The sequence below is a fragment of the Melampsora larici-populina genome, assembly GCF_000204055.1.
Source record: "Melampsora larici-populina 98AG31 unplaced genomic scaffold MELLAscaffold_7, whole genome shotgun sequence".
In the NCBI taxonomy this organism is placed as follows: domain Eukaryota; kingdom Fungi; phylum Basidiomycota; class Pucciniomycetes; order Pucciniales; family Melampsoraceae; genus Melampsora; species Melampsora laricis-populina.
Window position 1 is genome coordinate 1,993,094 of NW_006768771.1, and position 21,437 is coordinate 2,014,530.

The window sequence follows — 21,437 nt, forward strand, 5'->3', positions numbered from 1 at the left end:
ATGAGCATAGAATCAATTGAGAGATAGAAAACTTTATGAAACCAAAGCGGATAACATACGATCACAAATGGTTCTTTTGCTAAAGAATGGACGAAAGGAGAATGTGGATATAACGGATGTTATAGGAATTGAAATAGATCGAAATCTGGGGAAAGATGTTGGATGGGATGATGTGGTCGCCATTATAAATGGCTTTCCGGTAATCATTTCGAAAAGATAATAACCGGAAAGAGAGAGTTGGAAAAACGTAAGAAAGATGAAATGCGAAAGGGTTTGTCTCGTCTTATAAGAAGCACGATACACTTTAATCTGAAAATGGAAAAAATTCGTCTTTTTTTCGACTTTTGGACTTCCAGAGTAAAAACCAGTCACGACACATCTTTTCAAAAATCTGCCATTAGATATTACAATGGCTGTAAGATCAAACCAGTTTGAAACCCAAAATAAAATGAAGAATTTTGTCGAATTCAATCTAACCGATACATATCTATTGCAGAAACTCACGATCATAAAACATGAACGCGTGTTAGCAATTTGTTTAGACTCCTTGAACTAATTGAGGTGGTACTTGTAGTAGAGCAGAGTGGAGCTGCATTAACACAAAATCACTTGCTTGACCTTGATTATTTAAAATTCATATGCGGATCATCATCGGACATCATCTCTTAGATATTCTTCAAGTCTTGGACACTCAATCATTACAATCTTCCATAGCTTTGTTTACTCTTTAGACCCGCGATTCTTGAAGCTTCAAACATTCCAGAGTCATTGTTCTGTGAGCCTCGCTCAACTATCTTCCCTGGCTGCTGAACGAAGCGCCCGATCTTTATGTCGCTAATTGTTTTTGAAACTACCTGTTTTTCGACCTCATGGTAATTGTTCGCATCAAAGTCTGGCGGTAGTAATCGAGAATTTGTCTCAACGGATAAGCCATTTTGGAAGACTCACCATTCGCTGCTGAGGCCCTCATCTGACGGTTGTGAGCTTTAAGCCTTGGAGCTACACTCGTTATTGAAACACTTTTTTTGTAAGCATAATATTTCGTCGTTTTCTATAGTGCTTCCACATTGAAATAGTGCTGATATTTGTTTTGGGTTTAGTGAATTGTTTACAAAAGTGATTAAGAAACCACGTTTTTGGCAATATGTTGACACAACTGGTCTTAGCATTATACCTATGGATTCCTTCTTGTACCTACACCACGGGGCGACTTTGAACTGGGACCACGTGAAACGTAAGTTGGGTATGACCACGCCGAGTGGTTGTGTAGAACAGGTGGCAGCAGTGTGACCGCGGCTACGAGGCCCTCACCCCAGCTTGCCACCCGTTCTACATATGAGCTCGCCGTGAGCAGCGGGTGAGCTGATGCATGTGAGCGTGGCCTGAAAGCCAGGTGCTCAGCACACGAATGAACTTGGATGCCAGTCATGCAAGCTGATTTGGGTCCTAAGCACCTGGGCGGCACGTGAGCCGGCATGTGTCAGTACAACCTCCCATCCACACACTCAGCTTGGACAACTAGCATCCAAATGTGCGTCGGGTGCTGAGCAGATGGGTATTTTTTTAATGTGTGTAAAACACAAAGTGAATCGAGACAAGTACACAAAACAAGAAAAAGCCCATTGATCAATTCTGGGATCCTTTTCTTTTCTTTTTTCTGATGCATCTCCACAATTGGTTATTTTGTGTTCATACTGTAACTGATTATGAACATTTTAGATTCCTATTGAAAACAGAATCCGTAAATGCTAATTACATCAATATTGTACAAAAGTATCCTAATTACGCTATACAGTGAGAACATTTTTGTTATCAAAAGATATGTCAGCCTTATTGACACTATCAAAAAAGAACAAAACACAAAAAACACGGGTTGCTTGCATCACACACAGACATAAGAGGTATGTATAAGATAAAAGTCAACAAAAAACTTACAACCTGGAACATCAACATGTATACCCAATAGATGAATGGAAGTGAAAGCTGAGAGCAACTACTTTGATACAAACTGGCGATGATAGCTTTGAAACCCTAGAAGACAATCAAAAGACAATTGAGATACAAGGCTATTAGTATCAAGTTGAGAGTGTTGGATGACAAAGAAGAAGAAAAGACTTACCCAATGGGGCTAGCTTAATGGTTAAGAACAATCAAGAAGAGCTGTTGGCCAAAGTGATCCTGAAATTCGAAGGCCGCTTTTCCAAAAGCAGGCTGTGTAAATGTCACAGCCCGGTGTCATTTTCAGAACCGGGTACACATGCTGTCAAGTATGACGTCACAGACACATGTCACAGACTCCACAGTTACACCTTGTCCACTGCCCCAGTCTACGCTCGAGTCCTTCGTCACTCATGGGTCATCACATCACATCGATCACCTTTGTCTTGGAGGCGCTCATTCATTCGACTTCTTTGCATAAATCATCATTCTGATAGGTACCAGTTGGCTGGATTCAAGTCTTTCTTTTCTATCTAAACACTCTTTTAAATTTCATTTTTTCAGATTCATATTTGCTGACTCTAGTTCTGTTCCATTCATATTGGAGTCCTTTGATCGATTATTTCATTTGTCAGTCTTTCATTCTTTCATATTTATCTCATTCAATTTACTGTGAAGCTTGATGTCATGGTTTGCTCCTGTTTGAAGTGTTAACATCAAACCCTTTGACTGTTTGTTTCATTTGTAAGTCCTCTTCTCCCCCTGCTTGAACAATCTTCTGATATCTCAATGAAGTTGAAGACTAACCTTTTGGTACTTTTCTGTTAATTTGTTCATATATTTATCATGACTCCTCTCGACCAGATATCAATGTTGCCCTTCCTTTTTGTTCTCATGGTTCTTATCGCCCCGTACACCCGGATCGATCTCGTAGATTGTAGGTCTTTCTTTGTGTCATTTTTTTATCTCTCACTGATCAACTCATTGGCTGATTGCTCAATGATCCTCTTCAATAGAAACAGTTCATCAAATCATATTATCAAGCACTACAATCAATCATCAAATTTCACTCACAGACTATTTTTAGTTTTAGTTCTAGTCTTAGTTTTGTTGTTTTCTAACTGTTCTCCATGTTATTTGTGTTTCTATAATTACCACATGTAGTCCTTGTCAATGCAAAGATCAGATCATTGTTATAGTGTGCACTCAGCAAGCAAAGGTTGGAAACATCCCCGCCTGATTCAACTGGTGTGTTTATTCAGCCATCACGAGGCTGGGAAAGCACTGGGATGAGCCAATGCTCACAAGCTCAATACAACTTCCGTACAGTACAGGTGTGCAATCTTCCCCCCTGGTTGTCACGCAGCCTGCCTCACACCCTTAACAAGGTGAGATGACTCACCTGCTTGTCGGGTGAGTCATCACATTGTAGCAACGTGACCAGACTGGGTGTAGCCCATGCTGGCTGGCAGGTGTAACTCACATCGGGTATGACGATGTAGACAGCATGTGTTTGAATGTCTCACGTGAGCGTCACGTGCCATCAGCCCCGTGGTGTACGCTGCGTTATCCCAGATCCACGCGACATCAAGTATAGCTCACGCACCATCCGCTATGGTCCCGGTTGGTGCACCATCTGGTGCTGTTTCCGCGATCACTTGGAGTACGGGAATTGATGAGATGAACCACAGGATGGCAACAGGCGAAGCAGCCAAAGATATATTGTACATGATAAACGACAAGTTATTGGGAGATTATGATCGGACAAAGAAAAACGAAGGATTACCAGAAAACATTGAATATACACGGAGAATGCTTCGAAATCGTGCTGGAAAACAACATGGTACTCCAGCTTCAACTCCAGCTCCAGCCCCAGCTCCAGCTCTAGGAAGTAAAACTTCAACTATCAAAGCAAAAACCACTCTCGAAGCGCCAAGTATTCCTAAGATGACAAAGATGAAAACATACAGTGCTGAAGAACTACGTCACATTGAAAAAAAAGCAAGACAAATGAAATCAGGCTTCGATTACACCTACATGGGCAATGGTGAATTTGTCCCGATTGCAAAGACAAATTGGGATGCTCATGGCATATGGGGACAGATTCGAGTCTATGATCATGAAGATCATGAGTTATTATATAAAACTGGTTGTTGCTACTGTGGTGGTGGATCGAGAGGCCTCAATGATTTCACAGATGGAGAGACTGCCATAGGCTTCAGTATGATTTTGTGTGCGGGGGTGGTGTCTTATGCGCCTAAGTATGTAATGAAATGTCTGAGATGAATTGATTCAATGGGACTCAAATAATTGTAAAGACCGAAAAAACAAAAACATCAAAGGTTTTTTGATTTTTCTTGACACGACCCTTTCAGACAGATCTTGTAGACTCCATGGGATCAGCATCGGTTGAGAGCAGGGCTTGTTCAAGCTAAGTTGAGAGCGTTTTCAGTAAGATGTCAAGTAGAAAAACAGATTGCAGATTCAGGATCTCTTCATCTGCTCGAGTCTATTTCTAATGCTTCTGTTTCTTTGGATACATCCTTTTGATCATTTGTTCTTGTTTTCGAGTTTTACTGTAAATACAATTTAAATTGAGACTGCTTGCTTTGTCCCAACCAATACTAATGACCTTTTTTCTTCTCATGCGGAAATATCAGTTCTATGATGCTTTGATATATCAGATATGAAGTCCAAGGTAGACTCAGACTCAAGGTGATATGTATGCGGTATCTTTTCTCTTTGAGCTGATTGTAGGTCTGTGGGATGTAACTTTTTATATGCCACAAAACTTGACTCTACAGTTATTCAATATGAATGCCTACCTCATCAAGATGTCCACTTCACCTTCAGAAATGTTTATTATATCAAAGAAACAGAACTTTGGCCCCGAGACTTTGGATGTTGATTTCACCTGACCCAGATAAAAGAAAATGGAGTGTGTCCATCCTCAGAGACAAAATATCAGAGATTGTAGCTTGAAAATATCACAAAAGCTGCATATAGTCTTAGATGAGTTGTGCTTGCTGTTTTATTGAATGGAAATAAGATGATAAGCTACATGGTTGTTTTGGGATCAGATTGTAGTCTGATGATGATGAAGTTTTGAGGAGATGTTTGAGTGATAGTTAAGTAGATAAATCCGAATGGGATGGATAGCGGATACGCAGTGAATGGAGAAACGTTTTACATATAGGATGTAACCAGTAGGGTTCTCAATTTTTGGCAGGTTATCTTATCATCTTCATCTTCATCAGTCTCAAGAGTCAGACTCACCACAGATTAGATTCTAGTACTCTATCTTCATCAGGAAATCAGTAGTCATCGATCTGAAGAACTAATCAACTTATCATTTCATTCGATTCGATTCAAAGTTAGATCCATCAATGGAAACTAAAAATCAAAATCAATCATCATCATCATCATCACCAAGAACCGATCTGATTAGCACTGGTTCTCATCATTCAGTTTGGGATGAATTCTTAACTACTCCTAATCCAAACTCAGCTTCATTCGATTGTTGTTCAGATTTAGATCATGAACATCAAAAACTATTCGATACATTCTGTTGTTCAAATGAACTTTGTTTACCATTCTCGGATTATCAATCTTGTCATCAATCTCAACCCATCCATTCTGCTTCATCTTCATCTTCTAAATCTTCATCTTCTCAATCTTCTCAATCAAATCTTCAAAAACTTGAAACAAATTCACTCAACTTACCATCCATCGATCATTCTTCATCGGATTGCTTTTGTTGTGATTATGGTTGTCCAGCTTCACCTATACTCAATCATCAGTGTCTTGATTGTTTACCAGCTTCAACTATCAATCTCACTTCTCAGAACAACCTTCAAAGTCCATCTCAACTCTCGATTCAAAATCTGATTGACTCAGTCTCATCTGGATCAAATTCGATTCCTCAAACTCCAATCATCAATCCATCAGACTCTTTGAGCGAAGATATCGTTTGGATTAACAAGGAACTCGAAGAACTCGTAAGTGTTCCCTTTGACTTTCTTACAAAACTCTCATATTGACATTTGCTCCACTTTTTTCACCATTCAGATCAGATGTTGTTGTTGCGAGGAACCTACACCTTGCGACAATTTACCCACTCATCACGCGGATGCACATCCATCTCATCATGTCAGTTTTGACCTCTTAGGAACCTCACAGGCGTCTCAACAAAGCTCAAACACACCCGCTCAAATTTCTTCCGAGAATGTTACGACATATCCTCAACATCAATCTATACCGGCGATGATCATTCCTACTAGACCTCCAGCCCTACTTCATGCATGTCAATGGAAACATTGCAATTCAAGCTTTACGTCAAAACAAGAGTTAATCAATCATGTCAACTCTCTTCATCTCTTCACCGCCAGTCATCCTCCGAACCATACATCTCACCTTCAACAGTATCAATCTGATCTAGACTCGGCTTTACTCCACTCACTTTCTTCGCCTCATACTTCGAGCCTTCCTCAGTCTCTTTCCGATCAAATGAAGCATCTCTTTGCTACTTGTTCATTTCCACCACTCGATCACTTCCGCTGTCCTGATTCTGTTCATCAAAATCAGGATCCCTCTCAGCTCAAAAGTCAGGCTACACCAGACGCAATCCAAACTAGACCACACTCACCTCCTTCGAATCTGAATTCCCTTATCAATGCACAAGAAATGTTCAACAACCTCACTAGAACTACCGATATACTCCCTTCAACACCATCTCTCGCTTCTACTACTCCAACACCTAGTTCGACTGTTCAAACCGAGCTAACCGAACGACCATCATCACGAAATACACAGGAGCGTGCCACTTTGTCAGCCAAAAAACTGTACCACTGTAATTGGAAAGCCTGTAAAGGTCATAGTTACCTCAGCACATCTGAACTTACAGAACATATCTCAACGGCTCATATCGGATCGGGTAAATCATCTTATACTTGTCTTTGGGAAGGATGTTCAGGAAATGGAAAATGTTTTAATCAAAGACAAAAGGTGATGAGACATTTACAATCTCATACTGGAGATCGACCATTTGAATGTGAGATGTGTGAAAAGAGATTTGGTGAGATGGCTACTTTGGTACAACATCGTAGGACACATACGAATGAAAAGGTAAGATTTTTGAATCTATTGAATTGAATGATCCCCCGAAAAAGGTTTGAATAATGCTGATGATGATAATTTGGTTTCATTTAGCCATATAAATGTACATTTGAAGGTTGTTCAAAATCATTTGCATTACAATCAGCCTTAACGATTCATAAACGAATTCATACAGGAGACAAACCGTTTAAGTGTACTATAGAAGGATGTTTAGCAAGCTTTAGTGAATCTTCAAACCTTTCTAAACATTTGAAAACTCATCTAGGTTTAAAGAATCATGAATGTAAGGTTTGTAAGAAAAAGTTTGGTAGATCTGATCAACTGCTTAGACATATGGGAACTCATGAATCGGTTAATCTTAAGAAAAGAACTGAGGAGAGTAGTAGGGAGAAAGAGAATGGTGGTAGGATCGTTAAGAAAAGGAAATAAAAGCAATTTGATTTTTTCCTTTGTTTGTTTGATTTTTTTGAGGTATTCATTGGGTTCTGGTTTTTAGTTATTTGTGAATAGATAGAATCTATTGGAAAAATTGTCAACTTGTAGCACTACCATTTTATCTCTAACATTAATAAAAAAACAAAATGACAGCAAGCAAATCTGTGCAATTTTTCATTGAGAACAGTTTGCTGATCTGATTTCCTTTAAGCAAAAATCACAACTAGGGTTTTCTATATAAAAAAGTTTATACACATTTTGTAACAACAGGCAAAGACCCCTAGATAGACCATGACGAATATAAAATAAGAAAATTCCCCAAGTTCCTTTTATAAAGAAGGTTTGAAATTTCAAGTAGTAACAGTATCAGAAGCATGATCTTTAATCCAATTATGAATCCAAGCCAAGATCCTATTAACATTTTCATCAATCTCGTCAATGAGATCCGAATTTAATTCAATAACGATTTGATGATTATAATTTGAAATCGCTTCATTAAAACATTCACCCATGATCTCAGCCAGATTGTTTTCTTGAATTTTGTTTAAATGATAACCTCTTCTTTCTAATCTATCCCATAACTTGTTATGTGGTGTACGTAAGACGATGATCAGATCGAACCAGTCTTCGGGAAATAAGCAGGATGAATGCCAGTCTAGGATAATACCTCCTTGGGTGGATGTGAAATGTGGTTCTAGTGCGTCTAATAACTAAAATCCAATCAGACAATTTTTTTGGGGGAAAACAAAACATCAGATTTTTTTGGCGGGGGGTTTGGATTAAGAATGATGGATTCACTTTATCATCATCTACAATAAACGATTGCCATTCATCATCCCAACCTTGATGACACTCATTCTCTTTAACAAATTCACCAATATTTATTGAACGGATTCCTAGTGGTTCATTAGATGATGAATTAGATGTCATTAATAATTCACAGTGTGTGGTTTTTCCTGTTCCGGGAGTTCCGGTGATTAAGATATTTGGTAAGTTTCTTGGGGTCGAATTGATTTCTTCGGTTCCTGAATCTGATTCGACTTCTTCGGTTTCTGGGTTCATATTTTCTTTTGCTTTTTCTTTTCCTTTTTCGGTGATTTGTTGTGGATTACTGATTGGAATTGATTATCTTCTTGGGTATCTTGTTGATTATCTTGGTTGGATTATTCGATTTTGATGCCTCATGGTTGCAAAAATTCTTGGATAGAGTGGAGATGGAAAATAACTCATTATTAGCATATTAGCCTTACTTTACATGCTACACCTACACTGCATACCCAACCACAATCTAGCCATCAAGTCAATTTGCCAATCAGAATCGTATAAAACCAGCAAAAGGTCTCGACTCCAATGTTCATCATCCGATCAACTGCTGGCCTGCACGCAAAGGTTCAACGCCAGATATGCAAAACATTATCTTCATCATCTTCACTTCGAGTCCATGAACGATCGAACCTCAATCCAATCCGAATCTTCCTTACTCTCTTGCCCTTCCACTTCCGAAACCGAACCAATCCAATCCTCCTTCAATCCAATCACATAAGCTCAAATCCATCCCCAAACCCTTTCACTCTCTCTTGCCATCCTTTTCCTCCTTCATCCCCCAACGCAGTCCTTAAGGCGCTCGACTAGATGATTAAGATCATTACTGATTTTTCCTCTAAAAGAAAGAAAAAAACCTGAAATTAATTTATTGTTTTTTTAATCTCTCTTTAATGACGAAGAAAACCATCAGTTCTGATCAATTCTTTTTTTATAAAAAAGAAATCAAAAATCATCAACCACCTCTACCAAGGTGAAGGATAGTCGTGATTCGAGTCAACTCTGCGTAAGATGAAATCTAAGTTTGAATTCTTACTTGTTTGTCTGGAGCTTTTTCCTACTTCATCTTTTTTTTTTGGTCTTGTAAAAGATCATGATTAGGATGGGGTTTTTTAGGGGATTGCTTGCAAGTGTTTCTAACTACATTTATTGTCTTTCTTTGGATTCTTTTTGTTGAGGTTTTTGGTTTGCAATTGGTACCCAGTAATGATTTTTTTGGAGTGCGATTGGTACCCGATAATGAACTTTATCGTGGTATGATCATCCTAGCATTTTTATGCTTGACCTGACCCAGACCCATGAGTGTATGACTGCTGCTGACGAGGATGCCCTGCCTCCCAATAAGATGCCGCTTGATGTCAAACTCACTCAACCTCAGCAGTGATGAATTTATAAGTAGGAATCTAATAAAACGATGAAGTGGAGTATCAAGACTCTCATAAACTGCGAAGCACTGCTGATATCTTTCTATGACCCTTTCAAACTCGTTTCAGAGCTTTTCTGAGCTTATGTAAGATTTCAAGAATGATCACGCAGGATTGAAATTGAATGGATCGGATTTCAGATGAGGAACTGTTGAAGTGGCGTACGAAGTGGCGTACGAAGCAAGTTTCATCATTTTTTTTGAAAAGTGATGTCATTTTGAAAGTAGCATTCAATGGCTCACGATAGCTTACGATACCATCTGACTCTGAGCAAGCGTGAAGAAAGTCAATCAGTGAGGAGTGTTACCACGTGTGCAATACATATGAATTAGAGAATTGCTGTGCTACATCAAAAGACTCAGTCGATTCGAATCACAGATGAGAGCTGACTGAGGTGGATTTGATCGATTTCATGGATTAGAGTTTCAAAATGATCATGATGAACTTCTGATCTGATTTACATACACATACCTTCAAGCACAGCAAAAGCCATGCCATTCACGATGAAGATGTGGCATGTATTCTGAAGACAACCATTCAAGTTTGAGTGTGTAGACTTGAATATGTTCCAATTCGAATCAACGTATCGAAATCTGAAAATGGTAATCTAAAGTTTCGTCCCCAAAAAAGACAATTTCTAAAACAAATCAATTGACGTCATCATCAAAAAAGACTATTGTACTTACCCAAATCAATCAAATCACTAAATCCGATGAGTTCCGATTTGATTTTGAACTTCTTTTTGATTCTTTGTAAGTAAAGCTTTGTAATCTTTTGATGAGGTTTTAAAAAAGGAAATTTTAATTGAATTCAATAGAACAAAAAAAAAAGATAAAAGAAACGTTTGAGATAGGTTTTACAAAACTTTCTATAAAGAGTATATAAAGAGTTTAATGATCAATTGGATAGAAGAGTGTTTTTTTTTTGATTTTGAAAAGAGAAAATAAGATATTTCGAATTTCTATTGACTCACAATCAATCATCATAAAATCATCACTTGGCTCTCTCTCGCTATCTCATAATTAAAGATTCTCCAATTTGAAAATTGAATCAATTCATAAACTAAAAAGCTTTTGAAGAGAAGAATTTGTTCTTTCCCTTTCACTACAAACTTCAATTCATCATCAGTCCTATTAAATCCTTTCTCCACTAGACAATCTAAATTCTTATCAATCTCATCCTTGATTTCCAGTTTATCTACTTATATTACATCTTCATCATCATGCCTTTCACAATCGATCTCAGTGAGTCTTCTTCGTTTAACATCAGCTTTACAGTCATTCTGATTCATTAAAAATCATTCTGTTTACCTTCTTTACCTATCACTTCTCCAGAGGATAAATGTATCATTGGTGAGTTGAGAGTTCTTTAATTCATCTGGTTTATCGGTCAACAAGTTTTTATTCATTCTTCTTTTCTTGGGGTTCTGATCAGTCACTGGTGGGAACCGAGGTATCGGTCTTGCCTTATCAGAAGCTTGTGCTGAAGCTGGTGCATCAGTTGCAATCATCTACAATAGTCAGTTTACTTCACTCTCATTATTTTCATCATTTTGAATTCTATCAATCATAACTGAGCGCCTATGCTTTCAAAATTTATGTCAAATTCTAAACAGGTGCCAAAGATGCTGATGATCGAGCAAGTGAAATCGCAAAGAAATTCGATATCAAATGTCGTGCTTACCAATGTGATGTTGGAAAACAAGAGGTGGTAAAAGAAGTGTTTAAGAAAATTAACTCTGAAATGGGACCTGTGACTGGATGTAAGTTGAAGTCTATCTCGATTCGGTCGAACTTGAAGAGGTGAACGCATATATTCAAATGTATTATGGTTCTCTTTTTTTAGTGATTGCCAACGCAGGTGTTTCTGTTGTGCGAGAGGCCTTAAAGTACACTAAGGATGACTTTAGTAAAGTATGCAATCATTCGAAAGCCTTTGATCATCCCTCTCCTCAAGCCTCGCTCATTTTCACTTTTTGGTTTCGTTGCTCTAGATTTTCGACGTCAACGTTTTCGGTGTTTGTAAGTCATCGAGTTTAAAAATTCAACCAACGTATCTATGGCTAAGATCTCTACTTGGTCTCTCTCTCTTTAGTCAACACCGCTCAAGCTGCTGCCCAGCTATGGGTTGATGGTAAGATACTTGCTATAAAGTTTCAAATTCTTGTAGAGGGGTCTTACATCTAACATTGTGGTGGTCATTTTAGCTGGATTCAAGGAAGGAAGCATCGTCATCACTTCTTCGATGAGCTCTCAAATCTGCAACCGACCACTCACCCAATGTTTCTACAACTCTTCAAGTCAGTTTGAATCTCTTCAACTGCACTGCTGATTTTAATAACTGACCAATGAAATTCTTTTGATCGTGGATGTACAGAGGCAGCCGTTTCTAACCTTGGAAAGTGCTTGGCAGCTGAATGGGCAGACCATTCAATCCGAGTCAACGTCTGTTACCTTTCGCTCGCTACTTTATATGTGTTGCTCTTATACTTACTCGTCTTGCAATCTTGTGATCCTTAGATGCTGTCCCCAGGATATGTGAAAACCGATCAAACTTCTCATATGGATGCTAAACTTCGTGAGTTTCAAGCTGATGGAGTACCACTCAAGAGGTTTGCCGAACCCGAAGAGATGGCTGGACAGGCTATTCTTCTTCTTTCCAAGCGAGCCAGTTACATGACTGTATGTGATTTTTCTCTGGAGACAGACTATATTCCAGGATCCATAGATAGGAAGCTCACTTTTATGCTTTTGAATGTGATTTTAGGGAGGTGAATATTTTGTTGATGGTGGTAACCTAGTATGGTAAAAGAATCTATGATGACGATTTTTTCCATCGATCGTTAAAATCTTTCTTCTGCCTCGTTTTACTTTGTCTTTGCAATGTCTCGCTTTTTCTCTTTATCAAATCAAAGTATGTATATGTTGAACCTAACCATCAAGAAGAAAAAAAAAGTAAAAATTAGTTATATATATAGTGTGCAATTCTTTTGTTGTTATTAAGAATGAAGAGATTGAGATGTAGATGAGTGAAGTTATCAATGGTGATTTCTTTTGTTTTGCAAAAGTAGATTGTGAATTGTTTGTTTTCTGCGTTTTTTCAGGTATGGTTTGTGCTTTGAGCCTTTTTGTGCTAACTTAACTAAGTCCCCTCCTAGTGTCCGGGGGAAAAAAACACAACAAACCCCGGAGGCACAGAGGGGACTTACATGTTATAACAGTTTTCTTGGTGACAAGGGAAATTGACTTTTGGTGGTAAAAAAGGGTCCACAAATAAAACTTTTTTTTACAATTGTGAAATTCCTTGTGTTTCTAGTATGATCTGCGCCTGCTTCTTGCGCTTCTTTCCCCCGATTCAGAAAACCCTTTCTCCTTTGAGAGAAAAAGTTTTAATTGGGCTCAAAAAGGTCTCTTTCCAAGTTTCCAAAGTCGCGACTGCGGCTATTAGTACGTGTTCTGTAACACATCCATCTGAAACACGGAATTTCAAAAGGGTCTGTCAAGATCTTTCAGATTGGGTCATCCGCATGTGCTCTTGTACCTTGACGGAATTAACATATCAATTGTCTATCATCGTACATTCTTCGATTTTTCACTATTTCATTGTACCCAATTTCCCACTTATCATTTTTCCATCATAAAACCCAATCATATCCACATATCATTGGTCAATTTCCCTACGTAAACTTCTCAGATTTCCCGTGATCAATTGACCATCATAAAAGTGTCAGATTTACATTTGTATTAATATATCAATCCCTGCCATTTATTGTGTGAGAACATGCCTGTGTCCCAAATCCGAACTCGAAGCAATGCAGAGAAGGATGTCAAGCTCTCTGACATCCTCGACATTGGTTTATCAATCCCAACTTTGAAGATCGAAACCCCGACACTGACCAAAAAGCTGCTGCAATCCAGCACAGTGGAGCAGCAACAAGCAGTTTCTCTCCGCTTCAAAGAGAAGTACGCTAATCAAGAAGCGAAGAAGATTCAAATCGACACCACAGTCAGCCTTGTCAACGGTGATGATACGTTTCTTTTGGCTGGGACGGGCTACGGAAAGAGCCGAGTTCCGGAACTGTTCTTCCACATGTTCGCCAAGGTAAAGAAACCTGTTGTCTTGGTCTTGAACCCATTGGATGCCCTCGGAAACAATCAGGTCAGTACATGTATAAGTTCTTTGATAACTGAAGATTGCATCTGACCTTTGATTGATCTCAGGTCTTGGAGAAGAGTCGAATTGGGATTCAGGCAATTAATCTCACAAAGACCACGTTCAGCCCAGAAGTATTGTCCAAATTGAAAGAACATGCTTATTCTTTCATTTACTTGGTAAGTGATGCCTTATAGATGACAGACTTGGTAGCTTTTGTTGGTCAGACTGTTACTGACACTGGAACTCTTACAGAGTCCAGAAATCTTTCTCAATAGCGAGGCGTTCCAATCACTATATCATTCTAAGGACTTTCAGCGGCATCTCATCTTGAAAGTTGTCGATGAAGCCCATTGCATCTATCTCTGGGGACTTCAGGCTTCCGGACAATCAAGAGGCTATTCTACACATGTCATACCCGAAGATGTGGGCCAATTTCGGCCGTCCTATGGTAATCTTGGCCAGCAGCTCATGGCCACAGACGGAGTTCCGCTTCTCCTGATGTCTGCAACATGTCGACCAACTGCGATCAGAGCAATACAGTCCAGCTTGAAGATTGTACCGAAGAACATGACTGTCATACAAGGTGAATTGACACGACCCGAGAATCGCTTCATTCGCTTGTACCTTACTCGCCCATTAAATTCAGCCAAAGACCTTGAATCTCTGTTCGCTCGGTCATCTGTCATCTCTAATGAAGATATAATACCAACTTTGATCTATTCTGGAACTCGAAACGCGACCGGAACCGTTGTTGATGTTGTATGTAAAGCACGTGGAGAGCCTGATGATTCATGCAATGGAAATAGTACCTTTATCAGACGGTATCACTCAGTAACCGGAGAAAAAGATCAGGTCAAACGTGTTCAAGATTATGCAGATGGAGTGTTTCCAATCTTATCTTGTACTTCGGCTCTTGGATTGGGGCAAAATTGGACACGGGTCAGGATAGTGATCATCTTGGGGGCAATGGACCCAGCCGAATCGAATCAAATGGCAGGTCGAGCTGGGCGTGATGGTGAGGATGGCCTGGTCATTCATCTTGTTCAGCCAATCATGTCCCCAGGAAAGAACAGGCCGGATGACATACAAGTCAGCCCCAACATGAATGATGAAGACCGAATGCATGCTCATCGAGTGACTCCATGTTGTCTTCGAGTAGCCTATTCAGTAGATAATCTGTAAGTCAATCGTTTTCGGTCACTTATGTGTTGGGAAGTCTGACAATGTTTGTGTATCTCATATGATTTCAAAGGAAAGGGTACATACCAGTCAGTCTGTCGGATCCTGGATATCTTGAAGAGCTCGAACGCGAAGCGGCCCTCAAGATGCGTCAGTGTAGATGTTCTCAATGTGATCCTCAAGGATGCGCCCGGATTATACGTTTGCTGCCGTTTACAAAGGCCCAAGAATTTGATTCCCTCCTGAAATCTTCACCTACACAACCTGAAGATGTCAGTCGATTCGGATTCCCTAAAAAGATCACAAAGCGCAAGTTTTCTGGAGATATTCCAGTCATATGCAAGCACAACGACTCAATCCGGCTAAGTGTTCCAATGATCGACCTCGCTGTCATACTTGTGGGCAAGTTCGAGGCTCTTTTTCAACAATATTATCCAAGTGGTTCTCACATGATGTCAGAATGGCTTTTTGATCGCGAAGATGCATGGCAAATAGTCAAAAACCATGAGGCTGTTCATAATGGTATTTTCTTACGAGAAATTCTCGGTGGTGAAACTGTACCCGGACAATTCGCTTTGGTGAACGAGTGTATAAACTTATGGTTACAATCGCCAGTCTATCACCAGCATCAACAAGACCTAGCGGATGAACAGATCAGGCTTGATCAAGAGTTTCTTGATTCAAATCTAATTGAAGAAGAACACCGAGAACAGATGCGACTCAAGAAAATAGCAAGTGACATCAAAAAAGCAGGGATTGCAGATCGGAAGCGACTTCGGAAACAAAAGGAAATTGAAAAACAGATCGAGAGGGATATGAAACTCAAAAAGAGGCAACAGGAGCTTCATAGCATTGTCAGTCCAATCTTATGTACTACGGATCATCATCTGATCCATGGAATTCATCACGTTCTGCGTTTCTTTCCTTCATAGAACCCCAAATGAATCGAGATGGTATCTTCTTCCTCGCCTCTTCCTTCAAGATGTTTTTAAGTTTCCCTATTCCGAGAGCTTCGATATCATCGACTTCGTCATTATCATCTGTATCTCGACTGTTCTGGTTGATTTCAGTATCACACATGTGCACTTGCGCCATGTGTAAAAACGATTGGAGCGAAGGTTGTGTGATCATGTTAGCATTGGATTGATAGATGTCCTTGAGGCCAGACCGTTCTTTCAATTGTTGTATCTGTTTACGTAGCTGTGAAATATTACAAATGATAAGAATGAGGAACTGATCTTAAACCTAGACTAGAATCACTAACCAGTGGAATGATAATGGAGAACCTCTCCATGAGTCGATCGATCTTGGTCCCTTGCCCCTGTCGTCAGAAACATGAGTCAGTGTATTAATCAGGTTTCGTATAACGGTAAACCGAAGATGCTTACCGAGTTGTTGAAAAAATACTTGAGCCAATAATTCTGAATCTCAAGATAGAAGTCCTTGGCTACCCAATGTCCGTCTCGGCCACTGGATGGAATAAGAAGTGAGTGCTTGATTGCTTTCGCCAGATTTTTTGGTAAGTCTCGCTCGAGTATCGATATAAAGCGTGGGAGGTGTATGGCGTAATGTGAGAGTCCAGTAATTCCCTGTGCCATGACCGCCCACCTCTTCCACATCAACAAGACTCGTCCAATGTCACCGGATCTCATTGCTTTATCACCCTCAACAATTGAAGCAAAGTCGCGCAGTCGTAGGCTCATCTTGTACATTGTCCAATCTCCAGTATTTGAAGACTTGTGCAAAGATTCGCGAGTGAAATACTGGTTGTAGCATTTGTCAATTACCGATTGAGCTACACCAGGCCGGTCAAACTCCAGCCTCGCTTTGCTTGGCCATGCTTCGATCGTTTGTCTGGGTTCGAAAGGCCATGTCAGATCTAATCAACATTGGAAGGGAAGATGACAAGTATTTGGAAAGATAGGTTGTACGTACTTTAGCAAAAATACCATCGTTGCAGTGTGTCCTTTGTGAATCACTTGCATCAATGAGTTGAAGTCTTGCTGAGATGGTTGCTTATCGGTCTTCATTCCAAGTGCAGCAGCAGTCCGATGGAGCCCTGTATCCGAAGAATCATTTGAATCTCCCCAATGGTGACTCAAGACTTTGCTGGCGATGTTCCAAAGGGTATGCGACAGGCCGGGAAGGTTCAGAACATTCTGTAGAGCCTCTTCTTTATGGCCTGCAGGAAAGCGTTGACGGATGAGGGATTCGAAATTAAGGCAAGTCCCCATATCACCCTCAATGACTTGTAAACTTTGACTGAAGGACGCCGAATCCTGACCGGTCTGCATATGACACTGGGTGAGCATCTCAGAAACTCCCGAAGCCGAGTTATCTGACGCACTCATCATCTTCAGCATCAAGATATGGGGTTTATACATTTCAATCGGGTCGATTGGGGGTGGTGATGTATTCAGAGATGTTTTTGAGCACTTGTAGCCTGATGAATCTTTCTTGATTACATAATTCAAGAAGGCTGTTGCGAGCTGAGACTTGAGTACTGCTTCCCAATGATTGCTTTCGTCTTCATTAGGAAGAAGATCAGAGATTTCCAGAGGCCGATCTTGGCTTTGGCGAATATATTTCAAAAGGCTATCAACACTAGTTTCGCTGTAGTCGATGTCTTTGACTAGATGGTGTGGAAGGACATGCAAGTATCCATATGAACCATGAAACATCTTCGTGGTCTTCTCAAGACGAGGATCATGCACTCGAGCTTGGATGTCAATGTTATCAAGTACCAAGAAAGGTCGAATCGGGTAAGATTTAGAGCATAAAACTTTGATCGCCTTTTGAGCAGCAAGGCCCAAAGTGTCCATAGCCGAAAGTGCAGTCTGTCTTGAAGATGCCAACCCCAGGAAGTGCAAGTAGTCATTCACACGATCAGAGACGCCGCATGCAACAAAGGAGATTGAATTCTGTAACTGCAATGCATTGAAGCGTCGATTGCAAGCATATGCAATCATAGACAAAACCACCACCGGAATCTATGGTTGGTGTTCACCAAGGTCAGTATCAGATCAAGTGTCGGAATGATATGTCAATGCGATGTAATCACGTACTTCTTTGAGTCGGTGGGAGTCCAAGTTCCTGTTATCCATCAAGACCGAATGTGAGATTTCCTCAAGATCCTCAGCAGAGACCTCCAGCCGGTCACTGCTTTGTTCGACTACACCTTGTTTGCTCGTTTCTTTCACCACATTATTTAATCGGAGTAGATCACGAGCATTATTGGCTTGTTCGATTTTTGAGTAAATTAACGCATGGAGGAAGGGCATGCTCTCCCGGATGAGAACTGCTCTAGCTTCCTCTGCGTTTGGCTCCAAAAAGGATTCATCAATTTTATTGGAACTGTAGAATCCGCCTTCAGGACCTGCACCTCGTGGCAACTCTTCTTGATTGACGATGAACTTTGCCTGTAAAATTTCAGAGCTTGTCAGTATAAATTTCTGGACACAACCATCGGATTGCTGAGCTGTTTCAGGAAAAATCATTCACCTCTCTCAGAATGAAATTATTCCATCTTTCTACATCAGTCTGATCGGATCCGTCGAGGATTCGTCTCTTGATGCCAAGTAAGATCTGCTCGGTCGAAGCCCAGCCAGTTGATGTTCCCCAAAATTGACGTCTCTTGATAATCTCGGGTTTGGTAGAATCCAGTAAATTTTGTAAGAATTTTTTTGGATTTGACCCAAGCTTTTGGATGTAATCACATATATCAAGTGTACGATTTTTTGATTTTCCCGAACTTTTGGGGTCTTGTTGTTCTTCTTGCGCATGTTGAGCTTCTTGGGGTTCATCAATAGCTGGCAAGGTATTGTTTGATACATTTGTAGACGACATGTTTTGATTTTAAAAGATTTTGATTAATGGGAATCAAACTATACAAGAGAGCAAATGCAGGACTTGATTGGACAGTAACAAATCGCAAATGATAAGAAAGGGCTTTGTTGGACTTATTGAAGAAAAAGAAATCAAACAATGAAAGCAAATATTTGAATGAGTAGTCGAAAATTGAAGAGGAGAAGAGAAGCAGGCCGTTATCGAACACGAAAAAAGGGAAGAATAAAAGCAAGAATTTTATTGAGTAGTTAACAATTGAAGAGAGAAAGCTGGGTATTTGTGGAACAAGACAAAAGTGAAGAGGGAAAACAAACGGGCCAGAGACAAAAGCCAATGAAAAAGCGAGACACAAGATATAAAGTATGTACAACAAATGATAGTGGTCAGTCGTTCTTCATTAATCGAGTGCTTCCTGCCTAGCTAGCCAGAGTTCTTGCCCTGCCAGCCTGGTTGGTCTACCCCTCAATCACCGGGCTCTATTCTACTGTACCTGCTGAGATGATTCATCAGGAGATGGTCCTGTGAGATGGCTAGGCAGCAGTCCAGTCAGAGTTAGGCAATATCGGAACCCATCAAGGCATGCGGTTTTGATGGTTTCCAAATTTGGTTACAAGATTACATATGCAGACAACAACTGTAACCTCGCAGCAAATCAGAAACCCTAAACTCGAAAAGAGACCTTTTTGAGCCCAATTAAAACTTTTTCTCTCAAAGGAGAAAGGGTTTTCTGAATCGGGGGAAAGAAGCGCAAGAAGCAGGCGCAGATCATACTAGAAACACAAGGAATTTCACAATTGTAAAAAAAAGTTTTATTTGTGGACCCTTTTTTACCACCAAAAGTCAATTTCCCTTGTCACCAAGAAAACTGTTATAACATGTAAGTCCCCTCCGTGCCTCCGGGGTTTGTTGTGTTTTTTTCCCCCGGACACTAGGAGGGGACTTAGTTAAGTTAGATCCTGATGGTTCAGCTCCTGAAGGATCCGATTTCATTATCAAAGTGAATTATAGCCTTAATAGAAATATCGTCAAAAAAAATGAGCGAAACTCAATGGAGACTCTCAATAATCAACTCACCAAAAACTTGCACACTGTCAAAACTGTCGATACAGCTAATGGAAATATTCTCAAAAACAATGAGCCAAAATCAATGGAGACTCTCAATGATCAACTCACCAAAAACTTGCACACTGTCAAAACTGTCGATACAGCTAATGGAAATATCCTCAAAAACAATCAGCGAAAATCAATGGAGACTCCCAATAATCAACTCACCAAAAACTTGCACATTGTCAAAACTGTCGATACAGCTAATGGAAACATCCTCAAAAACAATGAGCCAAAATCAATGGAGACTCTCAATAATCAACTCACCAAAAACTTGCACACTGTCAAAAGTGTTGATACAGCTAATCCAAGTATTTTCTGTTTCTTCTTCTGTGGTTGTCATCCTGATATGAAGTGATCACTGACATGATTTATACGTCCAATTGTCATCAATCCAGGTAAAGTGACAACCTCATCCAGCAGCTCACCTACCTTAATTCGACTACAACTATCATCTGCAAAGATTCGAGAAGTGAATACTCAAGAAGTCAATACTGCTGAAATGACAACCTCCGTTTCTGGAAATGACGAATTTCTTGATTTAGAACCAACAAAATTCATATTTGGTTGTACTTGTTTCCTATGTCAATCAAAGATGAAGCTGCTTGAAACGCCAGAAGAACACATGCAAAGCGAGGCACACAAGGTAATGCTGTTCTGACCCTTTTCAACTGAAGACCTATGTTTCCCCCATGACTTGTTCACGCCTGGAACTGACCTGAACTTTGAATCGTTTTTCTGTGGATTTATAAATGCCACAGATGAAGTCACAATGTGAATTCTATCGATCGCAATTCCAGATTTTCAATGATCAACTCAAGTCCAACCCTGTTCCTATTCATGATATAATTGGTGAGGCAAGCAAAGCTCAATCAGGCCAGAAGTGTGGGCATGGTGGGCCGAGGACTACACAAGCCATACATGATGTAAATTCGTAGCCTTTCTTGATTTTTATTCTTTCTCTTGATCTGAATTGGTTTTTTTTGATTCATAAATGCAAAAGGTGCAAAAAGATGAAGACAGCAGCTCTCCACCACTCATGAAGCGCGGGCGAGGCCGGCCAAAGACAATAACCCAAGACGGGAACACTGTAAAGAAGCGCCGGCCAAAGGAATCAGCCAAAGGCGGGAACGCGGTAAAGAAGCCCCGGCCAAGTGAATCAGCCGGAACAATATCAAGAAGCGCCGGCGAGGTCGGCCAAGGAACGAGCTGAAGACGCAAGACAATATTACAAAGCGTAAGGCAAGCCGGCCAAGGAAATTACCTGAAGCCGACAACAATTGAAATGATAGCCTTCCTGTAACAAGCTAATTGCATAGGCAAATATTGTTCTTTTGAGTATCTTCATAAGTATCAATGATCTTTTCTATATCATAATGTTTCTCGCGTTTTGTGCTCAATTTCCCTGTTGAGATTGAG

General features: G+C 40.0%; 5 protein-coding genes across 5 annotated transcripts; 4 read left to right on the forward strand and 1 right to left on the reverse strand.

The window, feature by feature from the left end:
- Positions 1 to 3,552: 3,552 nt before the first annotated feature.
- On the forward strand, positions 3,553 to 4,224 carry MELLADRAFT_95376 (uncharacterized protein; the record flags this gene model as incomplete). The annotated part of the gene is made up of 1 exon (XM_007406842.1): positions 3,553 to 4,224. The coding sequence occupies one exon, from the start codon at positions 3,553 to 3,555 to the stop codon at positions 4,222 to 4,224; it is 672 nt and encodes a 223-aa protein (XP_007406904.1).
- A 2,636-nt stretch (positions 4,225 to 6,860) lies between these two features.
- Positions 6,861 to 7,646, forward strand: MELLADRAFT_71195 (uncharacterized protein; the record flags this gene model as incomplete). Its single annotated transcript, XM_007406843.1, has 2 exons — positions 6,861 to 7,062; positions 7,147 to 7,646. The coding sequence occupies 2 exons, from the start codon at positions 6,946 to 6,948 to the stop codon at positions 7,480 to 7,482; spliced, it is 453 nt and encodes a 150-aa protein (XP_007406905.1).
- A 192-nt stretch (positions 7,647 to 7,838) lies between these two features.
- Positions 7,839 to 8,550, reverse strand: MELLADRAFT_34310 (uncharacterized protein; the record flags this gene model as incomplete). The annotated part of the gene is made up of 2 exons (XM_007406855.1): positions 7,839 to 8,198; positions 8,287 to 8,550. The coding sequence occupies 2 exons, from the start codon at positions 8,548 to 8,550 to the stop codon at positions 7,839 to 7,841; spliced, it is 624 nt and encodes a 207-aa protein (XP_007406917.1).
- Positions 8,551 to 10,814: 2,264 nt separating this feature from the next.
- Positions 10,815 to 12,817, forward strand: MELLADRAFT_55312 (uncharacterized protein; the record flags this gene model as incomplete). The annotated part of the gene is made up of 11 exons (XM_007406844.1): positions 10,815 to 10,978; positions 11,069 to 11,086; positions 11,169 to 11,252; positions 11,350 to 11,496; positions 11,580 to 11,647; positions 11,728 to 11,755; positions 11,829 to 11,867; positions 11,941 to 12,033; positions 12,111 to 12,178; positions 12,254 to 12,415; positions 12,501 to 12,817. 11 exons carry the CDS (start codon positions 10,957 to 10,959, stop codon positions 12,540 to 12,542), a joined length of 771 nt encoding a protein of 256 aa, XP_007406906.1.
- Positions 12,818 to 14,990: 2,173 nt separating this feature from the next.
- On the forward strand, positions 14,991 to 16,195 carry MELLADRAFT_103982 (uncharacterized protein; the record flags this gene model as incomplete). Its single annotated transcript, XM_007406845.1, has 3 exons — positions 14,991 to 15,067; positions 15,142 to 15,922; positions 16,139 to 16,195. The coding sequence occupies 3 exons, from the start codon at positions 14,991 to 14,993 to the stop codon at positions 16,193 to 16,195; spliced, it is 915 nt and encodes a 304-aa protein (XP_007406907.1).
- Positions 16,196 to 21,437: the final 5,242 nt, after the last annotated feature.